This window comes from Podarcis liolepis (genome assembly GCF_965112155.1).
Source record: "Podarcis liolepis genome assembly, chromosome: 5".
Classification (NCBI taxonomy): Eukaryota; Metazoa; Chordata; class Lepidosauria; order Squamata; family Lacertidae; genus Podarcis; species Podarcis liolepis.
The window spans coordinates 22867360-22887553 of NC_139556.1; the positions used below are offsets into that span (position 1 = coordinate 22867360).

Here is a 20194-nt window from a genome sequence, read left to right on the forward strand (position 1 = left end):
TTGACTTTGACCTACTTTAGTCTGTGATTTCCTCCTTAGCCCTTGGTTTTAAGCAGCAGTTCCAACTTTAAACTGCTGTTGATTCCAAGAAACGACAGACTAGGTTACGTCGTTTATTGCATTTTAAATTTTATTCATTGCATGTGAAAAAGCAATAAAATACATTTTAAAAACCGGCGTTGATCTGCTTCATATTTCGCTGTTGGCACGTTTCGACTTGGAGCATTATCCAGTGCAGGCAACTGAAGAGAAGAGAATTCAGAAGTGAGGGGAGAGAGAGAGGGAACCTTCCGGCGACTGTTACACATTTTCTTTGCCAAGCCAGTGCAAGTAACTGCCCCAGAACTGACTAAAGTGGGGTGTCCCACACCTGCATGGTACAAAAATCACACTTGCGCTCCAACCAGAGAACACGGCCCCCCCCCCTTTACCAGGTAGCACACACTTCCTATCTTAAACGGACACTCTCCTTTTTTAAAAAAAGAATTGTTGTTCTAAAAAGAAGGAAGTGTAAATTATTTCATATCGACAAAGATGCTTGGAACAACCCAGAACAGAAATTCTAATCAAAATCTGATTTTTTAAATGTGGTGACCTGTTGAAGAAGACAACAGTGGTTACCCAGAACTCATTGCTAGTTGTGAAGGGCCCCCCAGAACAGCTCAACTTCAGGGCCCCCAAAATGTGGGTCTGTCACTGCTTGGGACTGATGTTGGGAGAACTGTAATAGTCATGTGCTGTTGGGTTTTAAAATAGCAAACGAGGAGAGGGGAGGCGAAGCGAGAGGGAGTGGGGGATGGGCGGCCGTTGGGACGAGAAAGAGGAGCGGGAAGGACACCCCCCCCGTTGCCCCAGCAAGACGTTCGTTATAGCGCTGATGCTGCGGGAACGTAATAAGGGAAGACAGTGTCGAGAGGGAAGCCCTTCAGAGTTATCTCGCAGCCGGTCCCCAGGCGCCACCATCTTCCCTCAGACATATACAGTGGTACCTCTAGTTCACAGGCAATCCTCCCATAAAGCTTCATTGAAGGCAGTAGAGCACAAACCTGGGGGGGGGGGGGGAATTAAGAGCAAGATAATGAAATAAAGTGTTCAAAATATCCCCCCACAAAGTTTCTAATAGATGTATGTGCCTTAGCCTGCAACATGGGCCTTTATAAGTTAAACTTATATGTCTTAAAGCTTTGGAAAGCAACTTTACGCACTCATGGTAGGAAAATCAATTAAACCTCATATCCCCATCTCAAACTTCTGTTTTTTAAAAAATGGAAGACTCATGAATGGAAACCAAACTTATTAACACAGAAAAGTGTTACTAAATCTACTTATAGCAGGATCTACAAAGATACTTTTGCATACAAAGAAAATATACCAACTTCCCCCCACATTTATTGCCACCTACTCTAGCCTCAGATACAGAGACTTAAAAAGAAAAGGAAAGGGACAGAAAGCTCATTGGTGGATTAAAATGTGTCTCAGGAGTATTCAGCCATTAGTAGACCTGACTTTTTATCTCTAGAACCACATGTACCGCACAACTGACATTTTTCTATGGGCAAATTAAGCCCATGTTTATATGCTTGCACACAGGAAAGTGAATGTTTCAGTAAATAGAAAATTAAATCAAGACTCCAGACAAGCTAGTAAAGGAACAAACTTTATTCAAAATATCAAAGTCATACATTAAAAGGCATTAAAAGAGGGAGCTTGGAAAAATATGTACAGGATAGCAAGGAAGGAGTTGGGATGCTAATCTGGAAACTGACTTAAAGAGAAAAACTGAGAGCCCGAAGCACTTCCATCAACATTCTGCATTTGTCCAGGATTTGTAGCTGAATAATTCCCCGTTGCAGACCAGGGAGTGTAAGTGCTTGATGCCATGAAGAAGTTCCCAGCTAATGGTGGAGGCTGCCTCACCATCTCCGCACCATAATATGGAACTGGGCAGTTGCTCGCCTGGGAAGTCTCAGAAAGCCCAGTACCACAAAAAGCAGCTTGCTGGTAATAAGCAGGGTTCAATTCCAGGGAGCTCTGCTGTTGCGGGGAATACTCTCCTGGTTGTGTGTTGTTGAGAGGTGGCTGCCACAATTCTGCTCCTCTATAGCTTTCAGCATAATGAAAGTTGTGTGGCTGGTAATTTTGTTGCGTGTGAATCTTTTGAATATTTTGGCTGCTTGCTGGACTGCTTCTTGGGCTGCTGTCCAGGCTGCTTCTTGGAGTGGCTCTCTCACTGCGGCTATAAGGAGCTGCAGCATGGTTCCCGATCCTTATCCTGGAACCTATCCTCTTTGGTGTTCTGGCTCGTCGGTTTTGAAACCAGATCTGAACAGAAGAAAAGAGAGAACCAAATGCCCATTATTTCCAAACAGGAAGGTCATAATTTCACTTTCAGGTACAAAACCAAGCAAAGATTAGTGTATTAGAGTGGGAGAACCTACGTTAACTTGTTTTGTGTTGTGCGAAAGGCATATAGGCGTTATGTTCAAAAGCCTTTATATCCACGATACACCCCCCCCCCAAAAAAAGAACCAAGAAAGAGGAAGTTAGCTCTTGAACAAGGCGCCTTTCGCGATAAGCTGAGAGGCACCCGGGTGAATTAAGGCCTTCGACTACGCCAGGATTATTCGGAGCGTTTCAGATTGTTCCAGTATGTGCGGTTTAGGGAAGTCTTGGGAGCCCCCACCATCCCGATTCTTACGTGCACACGATCTTCTTCCATTCCGACGCACCTCGCCAGCGCCTCCCTGGTCTCGTATCCGGGGTACTGGTTCTCTTCAAATGACTTTTTTAGGAGCTCGATTTGGGCAGGAGTGAAAACGGTCCTTTTTCTCCTATCTCCTCCGACTTTGGGGTAGCTTCCTCCTGGAAAAAGACAAAGAGGCAGATCTGAAGGAAGCGCTCGGCTTAAACAGAAGCGACGCTTGCAGATCTTCCTCCCGACATGGAAAGCTCGGGGCTGCATCGCCTGCACTTGCCCCCAGAATCGGGCGCTGCCTGAGGTTACACTGCGTAAAACGACCCCCGCCTTCAGTGGCAATTCTTTCAACCGCCCCGCTGACCACCCACCCGGCCGAGGGCAGAAGGGCAAAGCCTTCGCTTTTTACAGAAAGGCTTTTGTACCTGACATTGAAATCCACGCACTTTGTGGCCTTTAAATAAATCTCCGGTTGATCGGAACAAGGCTTGATGAAAAGCCGAAGCGTAAGAATTTAACTCTTATTTCTATGCCTGCCATCCTTTGTCTCAACTGATCCCAACCACGTTTATTGGGAAGTTTAATCCCGTTTAAGTGAAAGGGATTTAACATTCAGAAAGTGTGTGTGTAAATGCTTCATGCAGTAAAATGCAGTAAATGTTTCATGCTTACAAGTAAAGATGTGCAAACCAATCTTGCGAACTGTTTCCAACCGAAGACATTTGAGCCCCTGTGTAATCCCTCCCCGGCTACCACAAATGGGTCTTTGAAAGCCTTCCCTACATCCTGACCCAGAAACAGAAACACCCGTCATTTATAAAAACCGTCGTTTATGAAACCCTGAATTTATATCAATCATTTGAGCAATTTTTTAAAGACAAGTGAACTAAAAATCTTCTTAACAATCCTCTATTCTTACCTCGGCCGGTAGTTTTCATCTTGCAAAAGTGCTGCCTCGCTCTCTTCCAACAAAGCTGGTTTTCGCTTCCAAAGATGCCCTTTCTTCTCCAGGTTTCTGGAGTTCGGCGCCTTTATAGCCCCTCCTGGCTGCCAATTGGCCGGCGCGTTTTCCTTGGAGAGAAGCGCTCCAATGGGGAGGCGGCTTTTGGGGAGGAGCGAGTTTCAAGTTCATTTTTCAAGCGCTGCTTGACCAATCTAGATGGGCTGGAGCGCACCCTTCCATTAGCATCACCCCTTAGCAAAACTGGAAAATAGCCCCATAGACTGGGAGAATTAGTGCGCACAGTTGAAGAGAAGGGAATTGAGAAGACGGGTTGGGGAGCGAGAGAGCCAGACAGAACTGTGGTTTATTTTTCAAAAAATATTGTAATGAGGCTTTCATTTTACAGACAGAGATGCGCCAAGACTTAGGCATGTTGAAAGGCTTTGCCCAAGAAGCCTACATGCAGCAAGTACACTCTGAAACCCCCTGCCTTTTGAGATGAAGAAGGCGCCTTCACTGCACCCTTTTCGGCGCCTGCTATAAACTTTGTTTCCTTTCCTTTACCTGCAAAAAGTTGCTATGCCTTTTAATCGGTGGTTTTAGCTTGACTGTAATTGCATTTTGCATGTTTTTCACTTTGACTTGTATAGATAATGTTCATGCTTTCGTAAGCCGCTTAGAGGTTTTCGTTAAGGTTAGGCGGTGCAGAAACTTGAAGGGAAAATGTGAGTAACACCACTGCAAATAAAGGGAAGGCAAACTCCTCTTGCCAAGAAGTCAGTAGGTCTTTCAAGCCCAAGCGGTTGATGTTAGATGCTCAGAGTATTCAGCCCCGGACAGACGTCGCAACCAAATCCTGAATCTACACAGTCTCAAGGCACTATCGCTTGTAACTGCAACTGGGTTTCATTCTGAGGGAAAGAGAACTTTCCGTTTCCTAGGCTTGCTTCAGACGTTGCTGGTGCTTCTTTTCTTTTTCACTTCCACTATTTCTCTTTCTGTCTTTCTATCCCCACAACTTTCACGTGGCCATATTCCTCTGCCTTTCAGGGACTTGCGGCATCCAGATAGCCTGCCGCTCCACCCTGCACCCGGGGCAAGATAGTTGCCTCCGATCCTCAAAGGAACTCAAAACGTTCTGAAACATTCCAGCTCATACAATGAATGTTCCCAGTCCCTGGCAGTTTGTTAATCAAGAATGGTTCCCTGTTGGTACATTCTTTGTTATTTTTCCTAAGAAAATTAACACAAGGGACCCCTCCTAAGTGTACCTATAAACCCTAATCATAGGTATGCTGACGCAGAATCGGCAAGGAAACTTTTTTCGAGTAAGAACTACATATTTTGTGGTGAGCTATGGGAAATTCAATATATTTTTCAAAATGGTTTTAAAAAAAAAAAGCAGTTGCAGAGTGGTTTTTATGTGTAGATGCCACCCAGGGCAGGCGATAACGCTGTAGTCTTTCCTCGTCCACACCAGATGACACACCACCTAGTACGTTTCCTTTCACTAAGATTTAGCAGTCTCTCCTGCGTAATGATGCTCTCTGTTCTCCACCACTCAACTCTTTCCCTCATTCAGAGAGATGGATGTGGGGAAATAAATCCCGCACCTTCCACTCCCAGAGAGGCTTGCCTGGCATCACTTTGATGTTTTTGTATGTGTCAGGTGAAGACATTTAGATCTAGTTGCAGCTAGTTGTCCTTATTGCAGGTTTTATTCTCCAATCTTAGCTTTTTGATCTCAAATGGGCGTTGTTTTAATCTTGCCTTTTATCTATTGTATTACATTTATCTCTCTCTCCAGAGCTGTTCTAGCATCTAGATTCCGGTATTTTGCCTATGTAATCCAGAGAGCAGCTTGGAATCAGGGGCAGATCTCCTTGGAAACCAATGAATCTTAAGATTCTGGGACCTGATCTCAGAGGGATTTAGTCCACATTTGTAAACATTTTTATTCACAGCAGTGTCTTTGACACGTGAGACAACCCAGAACAGAAATTCTAATCAAAATCTGATTTTTAAAATGTGGTGATCTGTTGAAGAAGACAACAGTGGTCACCCAGAACTCATTGCTAGTTGTGAAGGGGACCCCAGAACAGCTCAAGTTCAGGACCCCCAAAATGTAGGTCTGTCACTGCTTGGGACTGATGTTGGGATAACTGTAACAGATGTTGGGAGAACTGATGTGCATTGCCATTCAAATGGTGTGTATGTGCCGTTCCATGTGACAAATTATGTGGGATGGGGCTTTCCTGGGACCCCCCCTATTTTATTCAAGCTGGCACCCCAGATAATGGGTGTCCCCCCCCCTTGCCTGGCATCACTTTAATGTTTTTGTTTGTGTCAGGTGAAGACATTTAGATATAGTTTCAGCTTTGGATCTTGTTCTTATTGCAGGCTTTATCCTCCAAGCTTAGCTTTTTTATCTCAATTGGGAGTTTTAATCTTGCCTTTTATCTATTGTATTACATTTACCTTTCTCTCTAGAGCTGTTTTAGCATCTAGATTCTGGCATTTTGCCTATATGTTAAACAGAGAACAGCTTGGAATCGGGGGCAGATCTCCTGCTAAACCAATGAATCTTAAGATTCTGGGCGCCAAATCCCAGAGGGGCCCCAGACCTGAATTTAGTCCACATTCTTAAACATTTATATTCACACCAGAGACTTTGACACATGTGACAACCCAGAGCAGAAATTCTAATCAAAATCTGATTTTTTAAATGTGGTGATCTGTCAGGGAACAACCCCATTGAAGACGACAACAGTGGTTACCCAGAACTGATTGCTTAGTTGTGAAGGGGCCCCCAGAACAGCTCAAGTTCAGGACCCCCAAAATGTAGGTCTGTCACTGCTTGGGGCAGATGTTGGGAGAACTGTAATAGTCAACTCTTGTTGGGTTTGAAAACAGCAAACGAGGGGAGGGAAGTAGAGATTCAGAACTATTTGTGGCACTGGAGAAGAGGTGTAAATACCATGCTATTTTACCCATCAGAACTAATATTTGCCCAATAAGGGGGCTGGAAGTCACAGGCACCATGCAGCAAGAGATTTGCTTCCCTCACTTTAACTAGAACTTAGGATCCAGCAATAAAGAGCTTAGTACAAAGCCATACACTTAGAATACAAGAATTATGAGCCCAGGAACTTGTATGGAGAATCAGAATTAATGGGAGCTCACAGGCTTTCCACACGTAAATCCGTTCCTGGTTAACTCAAGTATTCTTCATCTCAGCAGTATAATGGAGAGGGGGAGGGGGATTATTTTGCGGTTACTGTATTTATGAACGCGGGGAGGTGAGGTCAGCAATCCTTTGTGATCTACTGCAAAAAACCCCAGCGTTCTTCCCACCACTGTCATGCAAAGGAAACAGCAATTTAGAAAGCAATTAGGACTGGGGGGGGAGCGGGAGAGGGATTAGTTGCGCCCCCCATCCCACCCTATGCATACAAGCAGGTGATGCGTTATCGCAGATCTCCAGTTCAGACAATTCAGAAAAGGGAAGCAGAGTAATCAAGTGGATGGAACAATGAGGAAAGCTTGGAGCATTGGGGACTTTTTGGTTTAGAGAAATGTTGCATAAGACGTGGCATGAAAGAAATTTATAAAATTTTGCATTGCACGGAGAAAGGGGATAGAGAAAAATCTCTCCCACTAAACTACACTTTTAAAAGCTACAATCCTAAAAGCATTGAACTTTTCCCCCTTGCAGTTTGCCTTTGCTGTTTTCTTACATTTTTAATGGATGCTTATTGTTTTGATATATTGATGTAAACCACTTTGTGAGGTTCATTTCAAAAGCAGCACATAAGTAAATGAAATGGGAGGGATTGAGAGGGACGTATTTCTGAATAAATGGATCTGTCTTGATTTATAATAATTAAAAATCATGATGAACCACAAATAAAAGAGAGAAAAAACTTCCAAGCAGAGGAGGATTTAGGGTAACACAGCCGTTCCCCCCCCCCCTGCTGAGCCTGGAGGGGCCAGAAGGGAGTAGGATGAAGGAATGTAAGGAGCAGAAGGGAAGGCGAGAGGGGGAAGCCTTCCTCAGAGGCCAGACGTGCTAATGCGCTTATCTCGCCTCACGGGTGGGTCCCCCCTGCGGGGTGGGGGGTCATTATGTGAAGGAGTGGGGGAGGGGCGGCCGTTGGGACGAGAAAGAGGAGCGGGAAGGACACCCCCGTTACCTCAGAAAGACGTTGGTTATAGCGCTGATGCTGCAGGAATGTAATAGGGGAAGACAATGCCGAGAGGGAAGCCCTTCAGAGTTATCTCGTAGCCGGTCCCCATAGGGCACCACCATCTTCCCTCAGAGTGGGAAGATGGTGGTGCCCAATTGGGAGTTGTTTTAATCTTGCCTTTTATCTATTGTATTACATTTACCTATCTCTCGAAAGCTGTTCTAGCATGTAGATTCTGTCATTTTGCCTATGTTATACACAGAGTAGCTTGGAATCAAGGGCAGATCTCCTAATGAATTTTAAGATTCTGGGCGCCAAATCCCAGAACATAAGTAAATGAAATGGTAGGGATTGAGAGGGACGTATTCCTGACTATATGGATCTGTCTTGATTTATAATAATTAAAAATCATGATCAACCAAAGATAAAAGAGAACCAAAAACATCTTTTGCAACTTATATGGATGGCATCACAGAGAGTATAAAACACCCAAGCTTCAATAAAGAATTAAACCATGTGGGTGAACCAAAAGGTCTTCACTAGATGATTTAGAGAAGATAAAGAAGGCACCAGGAAAGACTCACTGTTCCATAGCTGGGGTGCTACTGCCAATGAAGCTCTCTGTCCCTGATCGACACCCACTTCATCTCATTTCCGTTTCAAATATTAAAATTATTATATTACTCAAATAAGTCCAATTTGACTGTGGGCAATGTGTTATGCCTGCAGATATCAGAAAAACTGGAGTTGTGTCTTGACATTTCCTTCAAAAGCTCAATGTATATTTTAAAAGAGCAAGCTTCAAATAACCATCTAAGCTCTTTAAATACCCATAACGCTTCCATGCATTAAGATTGCCTAAAGATTCTTTTCACCATAAGTTATTTTACCAGGAATCATACTTCAATGTGGGTGCTCTTTAGAAGAATCTGTAATTAATTAATATGTGTGAGTGTGTCAATCTGCAGGTTGTTAGACAGCAACTTTGTGGTTTTGAAGCCTATTGTGAGTAGGTTGTTTTTCACAAAGTGTAGCCTTGTTGAAGAAAAGTATAGTGGAAATTTGATAAAACTAAAGAGTGCTGGAACAGAGACATAGCAGACACAGCATTCTTTGAAGGGCTTTATGGTCTAGCTGCAGTTTTCAAACAAATGCCCGCCAACAGTCAGCATTTGGACAGCAGACTAAGCAGGCATTCAGGTCACCTAAATACGGTGAGAAGTATTATATTTCTATTTAAATTACAGTAATTGTTTTTAAGTTGCCTTTGGCCATTTGTTTATTTATTTCATTAAATGTATACACCACTTGATTGTAAAACAAAAAACTGCAACGTGGTTTACTAACAGATAAAATAATAAAATTGAGGGCGGTGGGAATCAACCATACTTCAAAACATACAGATGAATATTACCTACATTAGCACAGAGCCATTGAATGATATCTGTGTCCTCGTTTTCGACAGTGCTGTGGTGGTCACCATTTAGTCTTCCTCCAATGAGTTCTGGGAGGCACCTACTAGGCTATCACTCTAGAAACCCTTTCTCTCCCCTAAGGGAATCTAACAGACGCTGGTAGTTGGTTTACTCCTAGGCATGTGCAGAGTGCTCACCCCTCAGCATTTGGCAACCGCCCAGGGAATGCTAGTGTGAGGGCCCTCAGGGATTTCCTTATGGAGGAGGGAGAAAAACACCAGCCAAATTCCCAGGGGGAGGTTCAGAAGGAGGAAAAGATGAAAAAGGGGCACAGGGTGAAAATCTCCCTGGGTTGCATTTGCCTGAGCAGACGTCCCAGCCACCTTGGCCAGACTTACTCCTGCAGCGGGGTCATTTGGTCCCCTGAGACGAGTCCCAAAACTGCCCCCCCCCCAGGGAAGAATGGAGATTGTTGGGGGATCAAATGGCGAAGAAAGGCGGGAAGAGACCGGTGGCGCCTCCTCTTTGCCCCGAGGCTGCTGTAGAGGCAGATTTGGAGTGGGGTAGAAGTGGAAATGAGGAAGATCCAGCTCCCAAGCAGAGGCGGATTTAGGGCAGCCCAGCCGGCCCCACCCCCACCCCCCGCTGAGCCTGGAGGGGCCACAGGGGAGAAGGATGAAGGAATGAAAGGAGCAGAATGGGAGGCGAGAGGGGGCAGCCTTCCTCAAAGGCCAGACATGCTAATGCGCTTATCTCGCCTCACGGGTGGATCACCTCTGCGGGGTGGGGTGGGGGGTGTCATTGTGTGAAGAGGGAGCGAAGAGGAGACCGAGGGGAGGGGGGAGAAGCGGGGAGGAGGGCGGCCGATGTGACGCCGCAGGGGAAGGCGTGGGGAGGGGCAGCCGTTGGGACCAGAAAGAGGAGCGGGAAGGACACCCCCCCCCCGTTGCCCCAGCAAGACGTTCGTTATAGCGCTGATGCTGCGGGAACGTAATAAGGGAAGACAATGGCGGGAGGGATGCCTTAAGAGTTATCTCGTAGCCGATCCCCAGGCGCTACCACAGGGCGCGGCTATCTTCCCTCAGGCATATACAGTGGTACCTCTAGTTCACAGGCAACCCTCCCATAAAGTTTCATCGAAGGCAGTAGAGCACAAAACTTGGGGTGGGGAGAATTAACGGGGGGGGGGGAGACCTGACCTTTTATCTCTAGAACCACATGTACCGCACAACTGACATTTTTCTATGGGAAAATTAAGCCCATGTTTATATGCTTGCACACAGGAAAGTGAATGTTTCAGTAAATGGAAAATTAAATCAAGACTCCAGACAAACTAGTAAAGGAACAAATTTTATTCAAAATATCAAAGTCATACATTAAAAGGCATTCAAAGAGGGAGCTTGGAAAAATATGTACAGGATAGCAAGGAAGGAGTTGGGTTGCTAATCTGGAACCTGACTTAAAGAGAAAACTGAGAGTCCGAAGCACTTCCATCAACATTCTGCATTTGTCCAGGATTTGTAGCTGAATAATTCCCCGTTGCAGACCAGGGAGTGTAAGTGCTTGATGCCATGAAGAAGTTCCCAGCTGATGGTGGAGGCTGCCTCACCATCTCCGCACCGTAATATGAAACTGGGCAGTTGCTCGCCTGGGAAGTCTCACAAAGCCCAGTTCCACAAAAGGCTGCTTGCTGGTAATAAGCAGGGTTCGATTCCAGGGAGCTCTGCTGTTTCGGGGCACACTCTCCTGGTTGCGTGTTGTAGAGAGGTGGCTGCCACAACTCTGCTCCTCCATAGCTTTCAGCATAATGAAAGTTCTGTGGCTGATAAAATTGTTCTATATGAATATTCTGGCTGTTCCCTGGACTGCTTCTCGGGCTGCTGTCCAGGCTGCTTCTTAAACTGGTTCTCTCACCGCGGCTATAAGGAGCTGCAGCATGGTTCCCGATCCTTCTCCTGGAACCAATCCTCTTTGGTGTTCTGGCCCTTCTGTTTTGAAACCAGATCTGAACAGAAGAAAGGAGAGAACCAAATGCCCATTATTTCCAAACAGGTAGGTCATAATTTCACTTTCAGGTATAACAACTAAGCAAAGATTAGTGTATTACTGTGGGAGAACCTACGTTAACTTGTTTTGTGTTGTGTGAAAGGCATATAGGCATTATGTTCTGTGAATATAGAAGACATTGTTACCATGAATATGTCTTTTTGATCCAACAGAGAGAATTACATTTAATAAATTATGCTTATTCCTCTGGGGTTTCTCTTTAGTTCTCTGCAGCATTTTTCTACTATCTTCAGCTCCACATTCATATATCCCATGTATATACCGTATTTTTCGCTCTATAACACGCACCCGACCATAACACGCACATAGTTTTTAGAGGAGGAAAATCCGTAGGCATGCCACCCGTAGGCATTTCCTCCATAACACGCACAGACATTTCCCCTTACTTTCTAGGAGGAAAAAAGTGAGTGTTATGGTGCAAAAAATACGGTAATCTCCAGTTACTGTTAAGTATAAAGCTTTTACATCCACGATACACCCTCCCCCCCCCCCCAAAAAAGAACCAAGAAAGAGGAAGTTAGCTCTTGAACAAGGCGCCTTTCGCGAAAAGCTGAGAGGCACCCGGGTGAACTAAGGCCTTCGACTACGCAAGGATTATTCTGAGCGTTTCAGATTGTTCCAGTATGTGCGGTTTAGGGAAGTCTTGGGAGCCCGCACCATCCCCATTCTTACGTGCACACGATCTTCTTCTATTCCTATGCACCTCGCCAGCGCCTCCCTGGTCTCGTATCCGGGGTACTGGTTCTCTTCAAAGGACTTTTTTAGGAGCTCGATTTGGGCAGGGGTGAAAACGGTCCTTTTTCTCCTATCTCCTCCGACTTTGGGGTGGCTTCCTCCTGGAAAAAGACAAAGAGGCAAATCTGAAGGAAGCGCTGGGCAAGCTTAAACTGAAGCGACGCTTTCCGAAGTTCCTCCCGACATGGAAAGCTCAGGGCTTAATAATCATTTTTTAAAAAAGTTTCTCTTACCTTCATTGTTGGCTGCCATCATGAAAATAGGTACCTCTGGTTCGTTCACTCGGCAGGGGATTCGGTCTGGGCATTTATCTCCGTTGGGCGACCCCACCCTTACTTCTCAACCAATACGAGGGAGTCACCCCACCCTTACTTCTCTACCAATGCGAGGTTTCCCGGTTGCGGAATGCCCTCCCAGTCAGCTGCCCCGTCTTCATCATTTTTGCGTTTCACCCTTGCTTCTCAACCAATAGAAACAGTTACATTCTCTTTCAAAAAATCAGTTGCTTTGCCAAACTGGCTCAAACCCCTCCCTCCGTCGACACCCCTTTGGCAATTGACTCTTCATCTGAATGGAAGAGAAGAGAGAGGGGGGGAGGGAGGGAGAGAGAGATTTCGGGCGCCTACTACACCTTTTCTTTGCCAAGCCACACCCGCATTGTACAAAAATGACACTTGCGAGGTCCAACCAAAGAACACCCCCCAACACACACACACACTTTACCACAAACTTTGTATCTTAAACGGGTACTCTCCTTTTTAAAAAGGTTTTGTTGTTGTTCTAAAAAGAACCAAGTATAAATTACTTCATATCGACAAAGAAGCTTGGAACAACTTAATTCCAATACCCCTCATTCCAGCCTCTGCCGTCTAAATAAATTAGTACATCGCCTTGGATGGAGGCTCTGGCAACTGCCAGCAATCGTATCAAATGCGAATAATACGGTATACATAAGAGCGGAGGCAACCGAAGAAAGAAATCTAAGCTATGTAAGCAATCTATATTTTATTAACATATGATTAAATTTGCATTCATTTTTCGCTAGTTTTGAAGACTTAGGAAACAGCTTACGTTCTTTTCAAAACGGTGCATTGGATATTCAAGGTCACCCGCCATCTTAGAAGAGGAGTTCCTTGCACCAAGAATGCCTTTTCCAAGCTGGTACCTGCAAGTTAGGATTCGTATGTTAATCTTTTATAAATCCAAACAAATAAATAAGACGACAGTGCCGTTGTAGTTGGTTTAATTTGCTTTAATTCAGTCTGGACGGCCAGCCCATTTAAAGAGGTTCCCCGGTTGCGGAACGCTCTCTCTAGTGAGCTGCCCCGTCTTTATCACTATTGCGTTTCATTAGGAATTTGAAAATATTCCTGTTTGCTCAGGCATTTGGTGGCTGCAGAATAATGTTCCTGACAACCCCGAGATCAGCGGACAGAAGAATAGTTGAAAAAACAAACCAACAAACCTCCTATAATTACTTTTAGGATTCTTCCAAACTGAAATTGCTTTTAGGTGTTTGCAATTGTTATTTTTTTAACGTTCGAAATGTTTTAGAATGTTTTTGCTTTGTTTCTGTTTTTAAAGTGTGTACTGTTTCTGTTTGCCGATGTGGGCTCCGAAGGGCGGCGTATAAATTCAGTAAATAAAAACCATAAGAACATAGAATTGGGTTTATTTGTAGGAGGACGAGGAAAGGAAAACAAGCAAGCATAGTTGAGGTATCAAATACATAGCTGCGTTTCAACCTATTACGAGTTCGTTTATACATTATGTCCCTTTCTCCTCCAAGATTCAAAGATCACAATGTTTCACCGCATAAATTATAATTTGACAAATTTCAAAGCAGAATGTACCACAAAGTAACTTCCTAATATGAACAGTAGCAATGCCAATTTGATATTAGCGCTGTGCTGATGGTTGTTTTAATGAACATTTAAACTTCATGGCTACTGAAACACACGGACCAGGAGGTCAGGTTTCTGCTCGGAAATACGTGTTGAATTTACACTGGGAGGACGCCTAAGGGGGCAGTTTCAATAAGGCTGACACCCTGACTCGAGGGGTGTTTCTATTAGGGATTTTGGGTAGGAAACCGAGAGCCCAATTTGACTGTGGGCAACGTGTTATGCCTGCAGATATCAGAAAAACTGGACTTGTGTCTTGCCATTTCCTTCAAAAGCTCAATGTATATTTTGAAAGAGCAATCTTCAAATAACCATCTAAGCTCTTTAAATACCCATAACGCTTCCATGCATTAAGATTGCCTAAAGATTTTTTTAACCATAAGTTATTTTACCAGAAATCATACTTCAATGTGGGTGCTCTTTGGAACGATCTGTAATCAGTCAATCAGTCAATCAATTAATTAATATGTGTGAGTGTGTTAATCTGCAGGATGTTAGACAGCAACTTTGTGGTTTCTGAAGCCCATTGTGAGTAGGTTGTTTTTCAGAAAGTGTAGCCTTGTTGAAGAAAAGTATAGTGGAAATTTGATTTAACAAAAGAGTGCTGTAGGACTAGAGGAAGACGGAGCGGAAATATTGCTGGTGGAAAGGGCCAACCAGAAGCCTACAATTGTGGAATATAAAGAAAACAAGGAATTTGTGGATTACAAAGAAAATAAGATTCGGATGGTGAGAATTTGGACTGAAATTGAGTATGAAGTAGGGAGTGATGCCTTTATGGAGATGAAAGGGGAAGCCTTTGGGACATTTGGATTATTGGGACTCAAAAGAAGTAAGAAATATGATTGGGGCTCCCTTTTGGAATATGGAGGACTGGTTGGAAGAAACTTGGATCCTATTGGGAAAGAGCTCCTTCGAGACCCAATGACCAACACAAAGGACTATCAACAAAATCGGCGGAGAGGGACTGATGGGGACTTGAAGGCCTCGGACGTGAGAAATCCAGGCTAAGAACTGATATTGTGGACATTTTTTCTTTCTTTCTTTCTTTGTGTTTTGGGGGATCGTAACCGGGAAAGAGGGGGGGGGGTGAGAGCTTCTGAATCCAAAAGGAGGAGAATTTTATGATGTTTAAGTTTAGTGTGTTTAGTAACTAATATTTAAAATTGGGAAATTTGTGGAAGGGAACTTAGGTCGACCTTAGAAAAGGATGTTAAGATTAGAATTGATGTATAAGTTAAAATTGGTTAATTAAGAAGAATCAAGTTTTTTTAAAAAGACTATAATAATATTTTGAAGATGAGAGTAAGAACTTGCTGAGCCAACTATTGGAATTAGGATGTATGAAGGGGTGGTGCGGGGAAGTCAGAGAATGTGGTTAAGAAAGTAAGGTTTTGAAATTATGCATGTTTGTCTTTGTCTCTGTGTGTTTGTGATGTCAATGTAAAATGTGAAAACTCAATAAAATTTATCAAAAAACAAAAAAAAACCAACCAAAAACAAAAGAGTGCTGGAACAGAGACATAGCAGACACAGCATTCTTTGAAGGGCTTTATAGTCTAGCTGCAGTTTTCAAACAAATGCCCGCCAACAGTCAGCATTTGGACAGCAGACTAAGCAGGCATTCAGGTCACCTAAATACGGTCAGAAGTATTATATTTCTATTTAAATTACAGTAATTGTTTTTAAGTTGCCTTTGGCCATTTGTTTATTTCATTAAATGTATACACCACTTGATTGTAAAACAAAAAACTGCAACGTGGTTTAATAACAGATAAAATAATAAAATTGAGGGCGGTGGGAATCAACCATACTTCAAAACATACAGATGAATATTACCTACATTAGCACAGAGCCTTTGAATGATATCTGTGTCCTCGTTTTCGACAGTGCTGTGGTGGTCACCATTTAGTCTTCCTCCAATGAGTTCTGGGAGGCACCTACTAGGCTATCACTCTAGAAACCCTTTCTCTCACCTAAGGGAATCTAACAGACGCAGGTACATGGTTTACTCCCAGGCATGTGCAGAGTGCTCACCCCTCAGCATTTGGCAACGCCCAGGGAATGCTAGTGTGAGGGCCCTCAGGGCTTTCCTTATGGAGGAGGGAGAGAAACACCAGCCGAATTCCCAGGGGCAGGTTCAGAAAAGGAGGCAAAGATGAAAAGGGGGCACAGGCTTCCGGGTGAAATCCTCCCTGGGTTGCATTTGCCTGAGCAGACGTCCCAGCCCCCTTGGCCAGACTTACTCCTGCAGCGGGGTCATTTGGTCACCTGAGACGAGTCCCAAAACTGTCCCCCCCCCCGGGAAGAATGGAGATTGTTGGGGGATCAAATGGCGAAGAAAGGCGGGAAGAGACCGGTGGCGCCTCCTCTTTGCCCCGAGGCTGCTGTAGAGGCAGATTTGGAGTGGGGTAGAAGTGGAAGCGGAGGAACATGCAGCTCCCAAGCAGAGGCGGATTTAGGGCAGCGCAGCCGGGCCCCCCCCCCCGCGCTGAGCCTGGAGGGGCCAGAGGGAAGTAGAAGGATGAAGGAATGAAAGGAGCAGAAGGGAAGGCGAGAGGGGGCAGCCTTCCTCAAAGGCCAGACATGCTAATGCGCTTATCTCGCCTGACGGGTGGGTCACCTCTGCGGGGTGGGGTGGGGGGTCATTGTGTGAAGAGGGAGCGAAGAGGAGACCGAGGGGAGGGGGGAGAAGCGGGGAGGAGCAGGGAGAAAGAGGAAGAGGGCGGCCGATGTGACGCCGCAGGGGAAGGCATGGGGAGGGGCAGCCGTTGGGACGAGAAAGAGGAGCGGGAAGGACACCCCTCCCCCCGTTGCCCCAGCAAGACGTTCGTTATAGCGCTGATGCTGCGGGAACGTAATAAGGGAAGACAATGGCGGGAGGGAAGCCTTAAGAGTTATCTCGTAGCCGCTCCCCAGGCGCCACGACAGGGCGCGGCTATCTTCCCTCAGGCATATACAGTGGTACCTCTAGTTCACAGGCAACCCTCCCATAAAGTTTCATTGAAGGCAGTAGAGCACAAAACTTGGGGTGGGGAGAATAAACGGGGGGGGGGGGGAGACCTGACCTTTTATCTCTAGAACCACATGTACCGCACAACTGACATTTTTCTATGGGAAAATTAAGCCCATGTTTATATGCTTGCACACAGGAAAGTGAATGTTTCAGTAAATGGAAAGTTAAAGGAAGACTCCAGACAAACTATTAAAAGAACAAACTTTATTTAAAACATCCAAGTCATACATTAAAAGGCATTAAAAGAGGGAGCTTGTAAAATATGTACAGGATAGCAAGGAAGGAGTTGGGATGCTAATCTGGAACCTGACTTAAAGAGAAAAACTGAGAGCCCGAAGCAATTCCATCAACATTCTGCATTTGTCCAGGATGTGTAGCTGAATAATTCCCCGTTGCAGACCAGGGAGTGTAAGTGCTTGATGCCATGAAGAAGTTCCCAGCTGATGGTGGAGGCTGCCTCACCATCTCCGCACCATAATATGGAACTGGGCAGTTGCTCGCCTGGGAAGTCTCATAAAGCCCAGTTCCACAAAAAGCAGCTTGCTGGTAATAAGCAGGGTTCAATTCCAGGGAGCTCTGCTGTTGCGGGGCATGCTCTCCTCCTTGCGTGTTGTTGAGAGGTGGCTGCCACAACCCTGCTCCTCCATAGCTTTCAGCATAATGCAAGTTGTGTGTCTGGTAATTTTGTTGCGTGTGAATATTTTGGCTGTTTCCTGGACTGCTTCTTGGGCTGCTGTCCAGGCTGCTTCTTAAACTGGTTCTCTCACTGTGGCTCCAAGGAGCTGCAGCATGGTTCCCGATCCTTATCCTGGAACCTATCCTCTTTGGTGTTCTGGCCCTTCTGTTTTGAAACCAGATCTGAACAGAAGAAAGGAGAGAACCAAATGCCCATTATTTCCAAACAGGTAGGTCATAATTTCACTTTCAAGTACAACAACCAAGCAAAGATTAGTGTATGACAGTGGGAGAACCTACGTTAACTTGTTTTGTGTTGTGTGAAAGGCATATAGGCATTATGTTCTGTGAATATAGAAGACATTGTTACCATGAATATGTCTTTTTGATCCAACAGAGAGAATTACACTTAATAAATTATGCTTATTCCTCTGGGGTTTCTCTTTAGTTCTCTGCAGCATTTTTCTACTCTCTTCAGCTCCACATTCATATATCCCATGTACATAATCTCCAGTTACTGTTAATTATAAAGCTTTTACATCCACGATACACCCTCCCCCCCCAAAAAAAAATCCCAAGAAAGAGGAAGTTAGCTCTTGAACAAGGCGCCTTTCGCGATAAGCTGAGAGGCACCCGGGTGAACTAAGGCCTTCGACTACGCCAGGATTATTCGGAGCGTTTCAGATTGTTCCAGTATGTGCGGTTTAGGGAAGTCTTGGGAGCCCCCACCATCCCGATTCTTACGTGCACACGATCTTCTTCCATTCCGATGCACCTCGCCAGCGCCTCCCTGGTCTCGTATCCGGGGTACTGGTTCTCTTCAAAGGACTTTTTTAGGAGCTCGATTTGGGCAGGAGTGAAAACGGTCCTTTTTCTCCTATCTCCTCCGACTTTGGGGTGGCTTCCTCCTGGAAAAAGACAAAGAGGCAGATCTGAAGGAAGCGCTCGGCTTAAACAGAAGCGACGCTTGCAGATCTTCCTACCGACATGGAAAGCTCGGGGCTGCATCGCCTGCACTTGACCCCAGAATCGGGCGCTGCCTGAGGTTACACTGCGTAAAACGACCCCCGGCTTCAGTGGCAATTCTTTCAACCGCCCCGCTGACCACCCACCCGGCCGAGCGCAGAAGGGCAAAGCCTTCGCTTTTTACAGAAAGGCTTTTGTACCTGACATTGAAATCCACGCACTTTGTGGCCTTTAAATAAACCTCCGGTTGCTCGGAACAAGGCTTGTATGAAAAGCCAAAGCGTACGAATTTAACTCTTATTTCTACGCCTGCCATCCTTTGTCTCAACTGATCCCAACCACGTTTATTGGGAAGTTTAATCCCGTTTAAGTGAAAGGGATTTAACATTCAGAAAGTGTGTGTGTAAATGCTTCATGCAGTAAAATGCAGTAAATGCTTCATGCTTACAAGTAAAGATGTGCAAACCAATCTTGCGAAATGTTTCCAACCGAAGACATTTGAGCCCCTGTGTAATCCCTGCCTGGCTACCACAAATGGGTTTTTGAAAGCCTTCCCTACACCCTGATTCTGACCCAGAAACAGAAACACCCTTCATTTATAAAAACAGTCGTTTATGAAAGCCTGAATTTATATCAATCATTTGAGCAATTTTTTAAAGACAAGTGAACTAAAAATCTTCTTAACAATCCTCTATTCTTACCTCGGCCGGTAGTTTTCATCTTGTAAAAAAGCTGCCTCGCTCTCTTCCAACAAAGCTGGTTTTCGCTTCCAAAAATGCCCTTTCTTCTCAAGGCGCGCTCCAGGTTTCTGGAGTTCGGCGCCTTTATAGCCCCTCCTGGCTGCCAATTGGCCGGCGCGTTTTCCTTGGAGAGAAGCGCTCCACTGGGGAGGCGGCTTTTGGGGAGGAGCGGGTTTCAAGTTCACTTTTCAAACGCTGCTTGACCAATCTAGATGGGATGGAGCGCACCCTTCCCTTAGCATCACCCCTTAGCAAAACTGGAAAATAGCCCCATAGACTGGGAGAATTAGTGCGCACAGTTGAAGAGAAGGGAATTGAGAAGACGGGTTGGGCAGCGAGAGAGCCAGACAGAACTGTGGTTTATTTTTTAAAAAATATTGTAATGAGGCTTTCATTTTACAGACAGAGATGCGCCAAGACTTAGGCATGTTGAAAGGCTTTGCCCAAGAAGCCTAGATGCAGCAAGTACACTCTGAAACCGCCTGCCTTTTGAGATGAAGAAGGCGCCTTCACTGCACCCTTTTCGGCGCCTGCTATAAACTTTGTTTCCTTTCCTTTACCTGCAAAAAGTTGCTATGCCTTTTAATCGGTGGTTTTAGCTTGACTGTAATTGCATTTTGCATGTTTTTCACTTTGACTTGTATAGATAATGTTCATGCTTTCGTAAGCCACTTAGAGGTTTTCGTTAAGGTTAGGCGGTGCAGAAACTTTAAGGGAAGAATGTGAGTAACACCACTGCAAATAAAGGGAAGGCAAACTCCTCTTGCCAAGAAGTCAGTAGGTCTTTCAAGCCCAAGCGGTTGATGTTAGATGCTCAGAGTATTCAGCCCCGGACAGACGTCGCAACCAAA

General features: G+C 45.0%; 3 protein-coding genes and 1 long non-coding RNA gene across 8 annotated transcripts in view; 1 reads left to right on the forward strand and 3 right to left on the reverse strand.

Annotated features, from left to right (window-relative positions):
• Window positions 1–16704, reverse strand: part of LOC310706585 (homeobox protein prophet of Pit-1-like) — a 42744-nt gene extending 26040 nt beyond the window's left edge. The window contains exons 1-2 of one of the 3 annotated variants that reach the window (XM_083502867.1): window positions 15786–16704; window positions 12415–13207 (exon numbers count right to left, since the gene is read on the reverse strand). The gene's annotated coding sequence lies outside the window, so the exon portion shown is untranslated. Of the gene's footprint in view, window positions 1–12378; window positions 13208–15785 lie in introns of all 3 variants that reach the window. The other 2 variants (XM_083502865.1, XM_083502866.1) reach the window with 2 other exon arrangements.
• Window positions 1–20194, reverse strand: part of LOC310706590 (uncharacterized protein) — a 61892-nt gene that overhangs the window by 15449 nt on the left and 26249 nt on the right. Inside the window, exons 2-3 of one of the 2 annotated variants that reach the window (XM_083502880.1) lie at window positions 2699–2862; window positions 806–2322 (exon numbers count right to left, since the gene is read on the reverse strand). The exons of the other annotated variant lie outside the window; for it this stretch is intronic. Coding sequence (XP_083359006.1) covers window positions 1750–2322; window positions 2699–2862 — 737 coding nt within the window. The 3' untranslated portion in view covers window positions 806–1749. Of the gene's footprint in view, window positions 1–805; window positions 2323–2698; window positions 2863–20194 lie in introns of those variants that run through there. 2 annotated transcript variants of the gene reach the window in all.
• On the forward strand, window positions 16–18194 carry LOC310706653. The gene is made up of 4 exons (XR_014526010.1): window positions 16–232; window positions 9229–10005; window positions 10524–11292; window positions 17099–18194. It is a non-coding gene; the product is annotated as an uncharacterized lncRNA (long non-coding RNA).
• On the reverse strand, window positions 10700–19338 carry LOC310706592 (uncharacterized protein; the record flags this gene model as incomplete). Of its 2 annotated transcripts, none has more annotated exons than XM_083502887.1 (3): window positions 19305–19329; window positions 11980–12143; window positions 10700–11245 (listed from the first exon to the last, which is right to left on the reverse strand). In XM_083502887.1, exons 1-3 carry the CDS (start codon window positions 19321–19323, stop codon window positions 10700–10702), a joined length of 729 nt encoding a protein of 242 aa, XP_083359013.1. In that variant the 5' UTR covers window positions 19324–19329. The 2 variants fall into 2 exon arrangements, with proteins under 2 accessions (XP_083359013.1, XP_083359012.1); XM_083502886.1 differs by lacking the exons at window positions 10700–11245; window positions 11980–12143 and adding exons at window positions 17152–17820; window positions 18382–18545 and having other exon boundaries at window positions 19305–19338.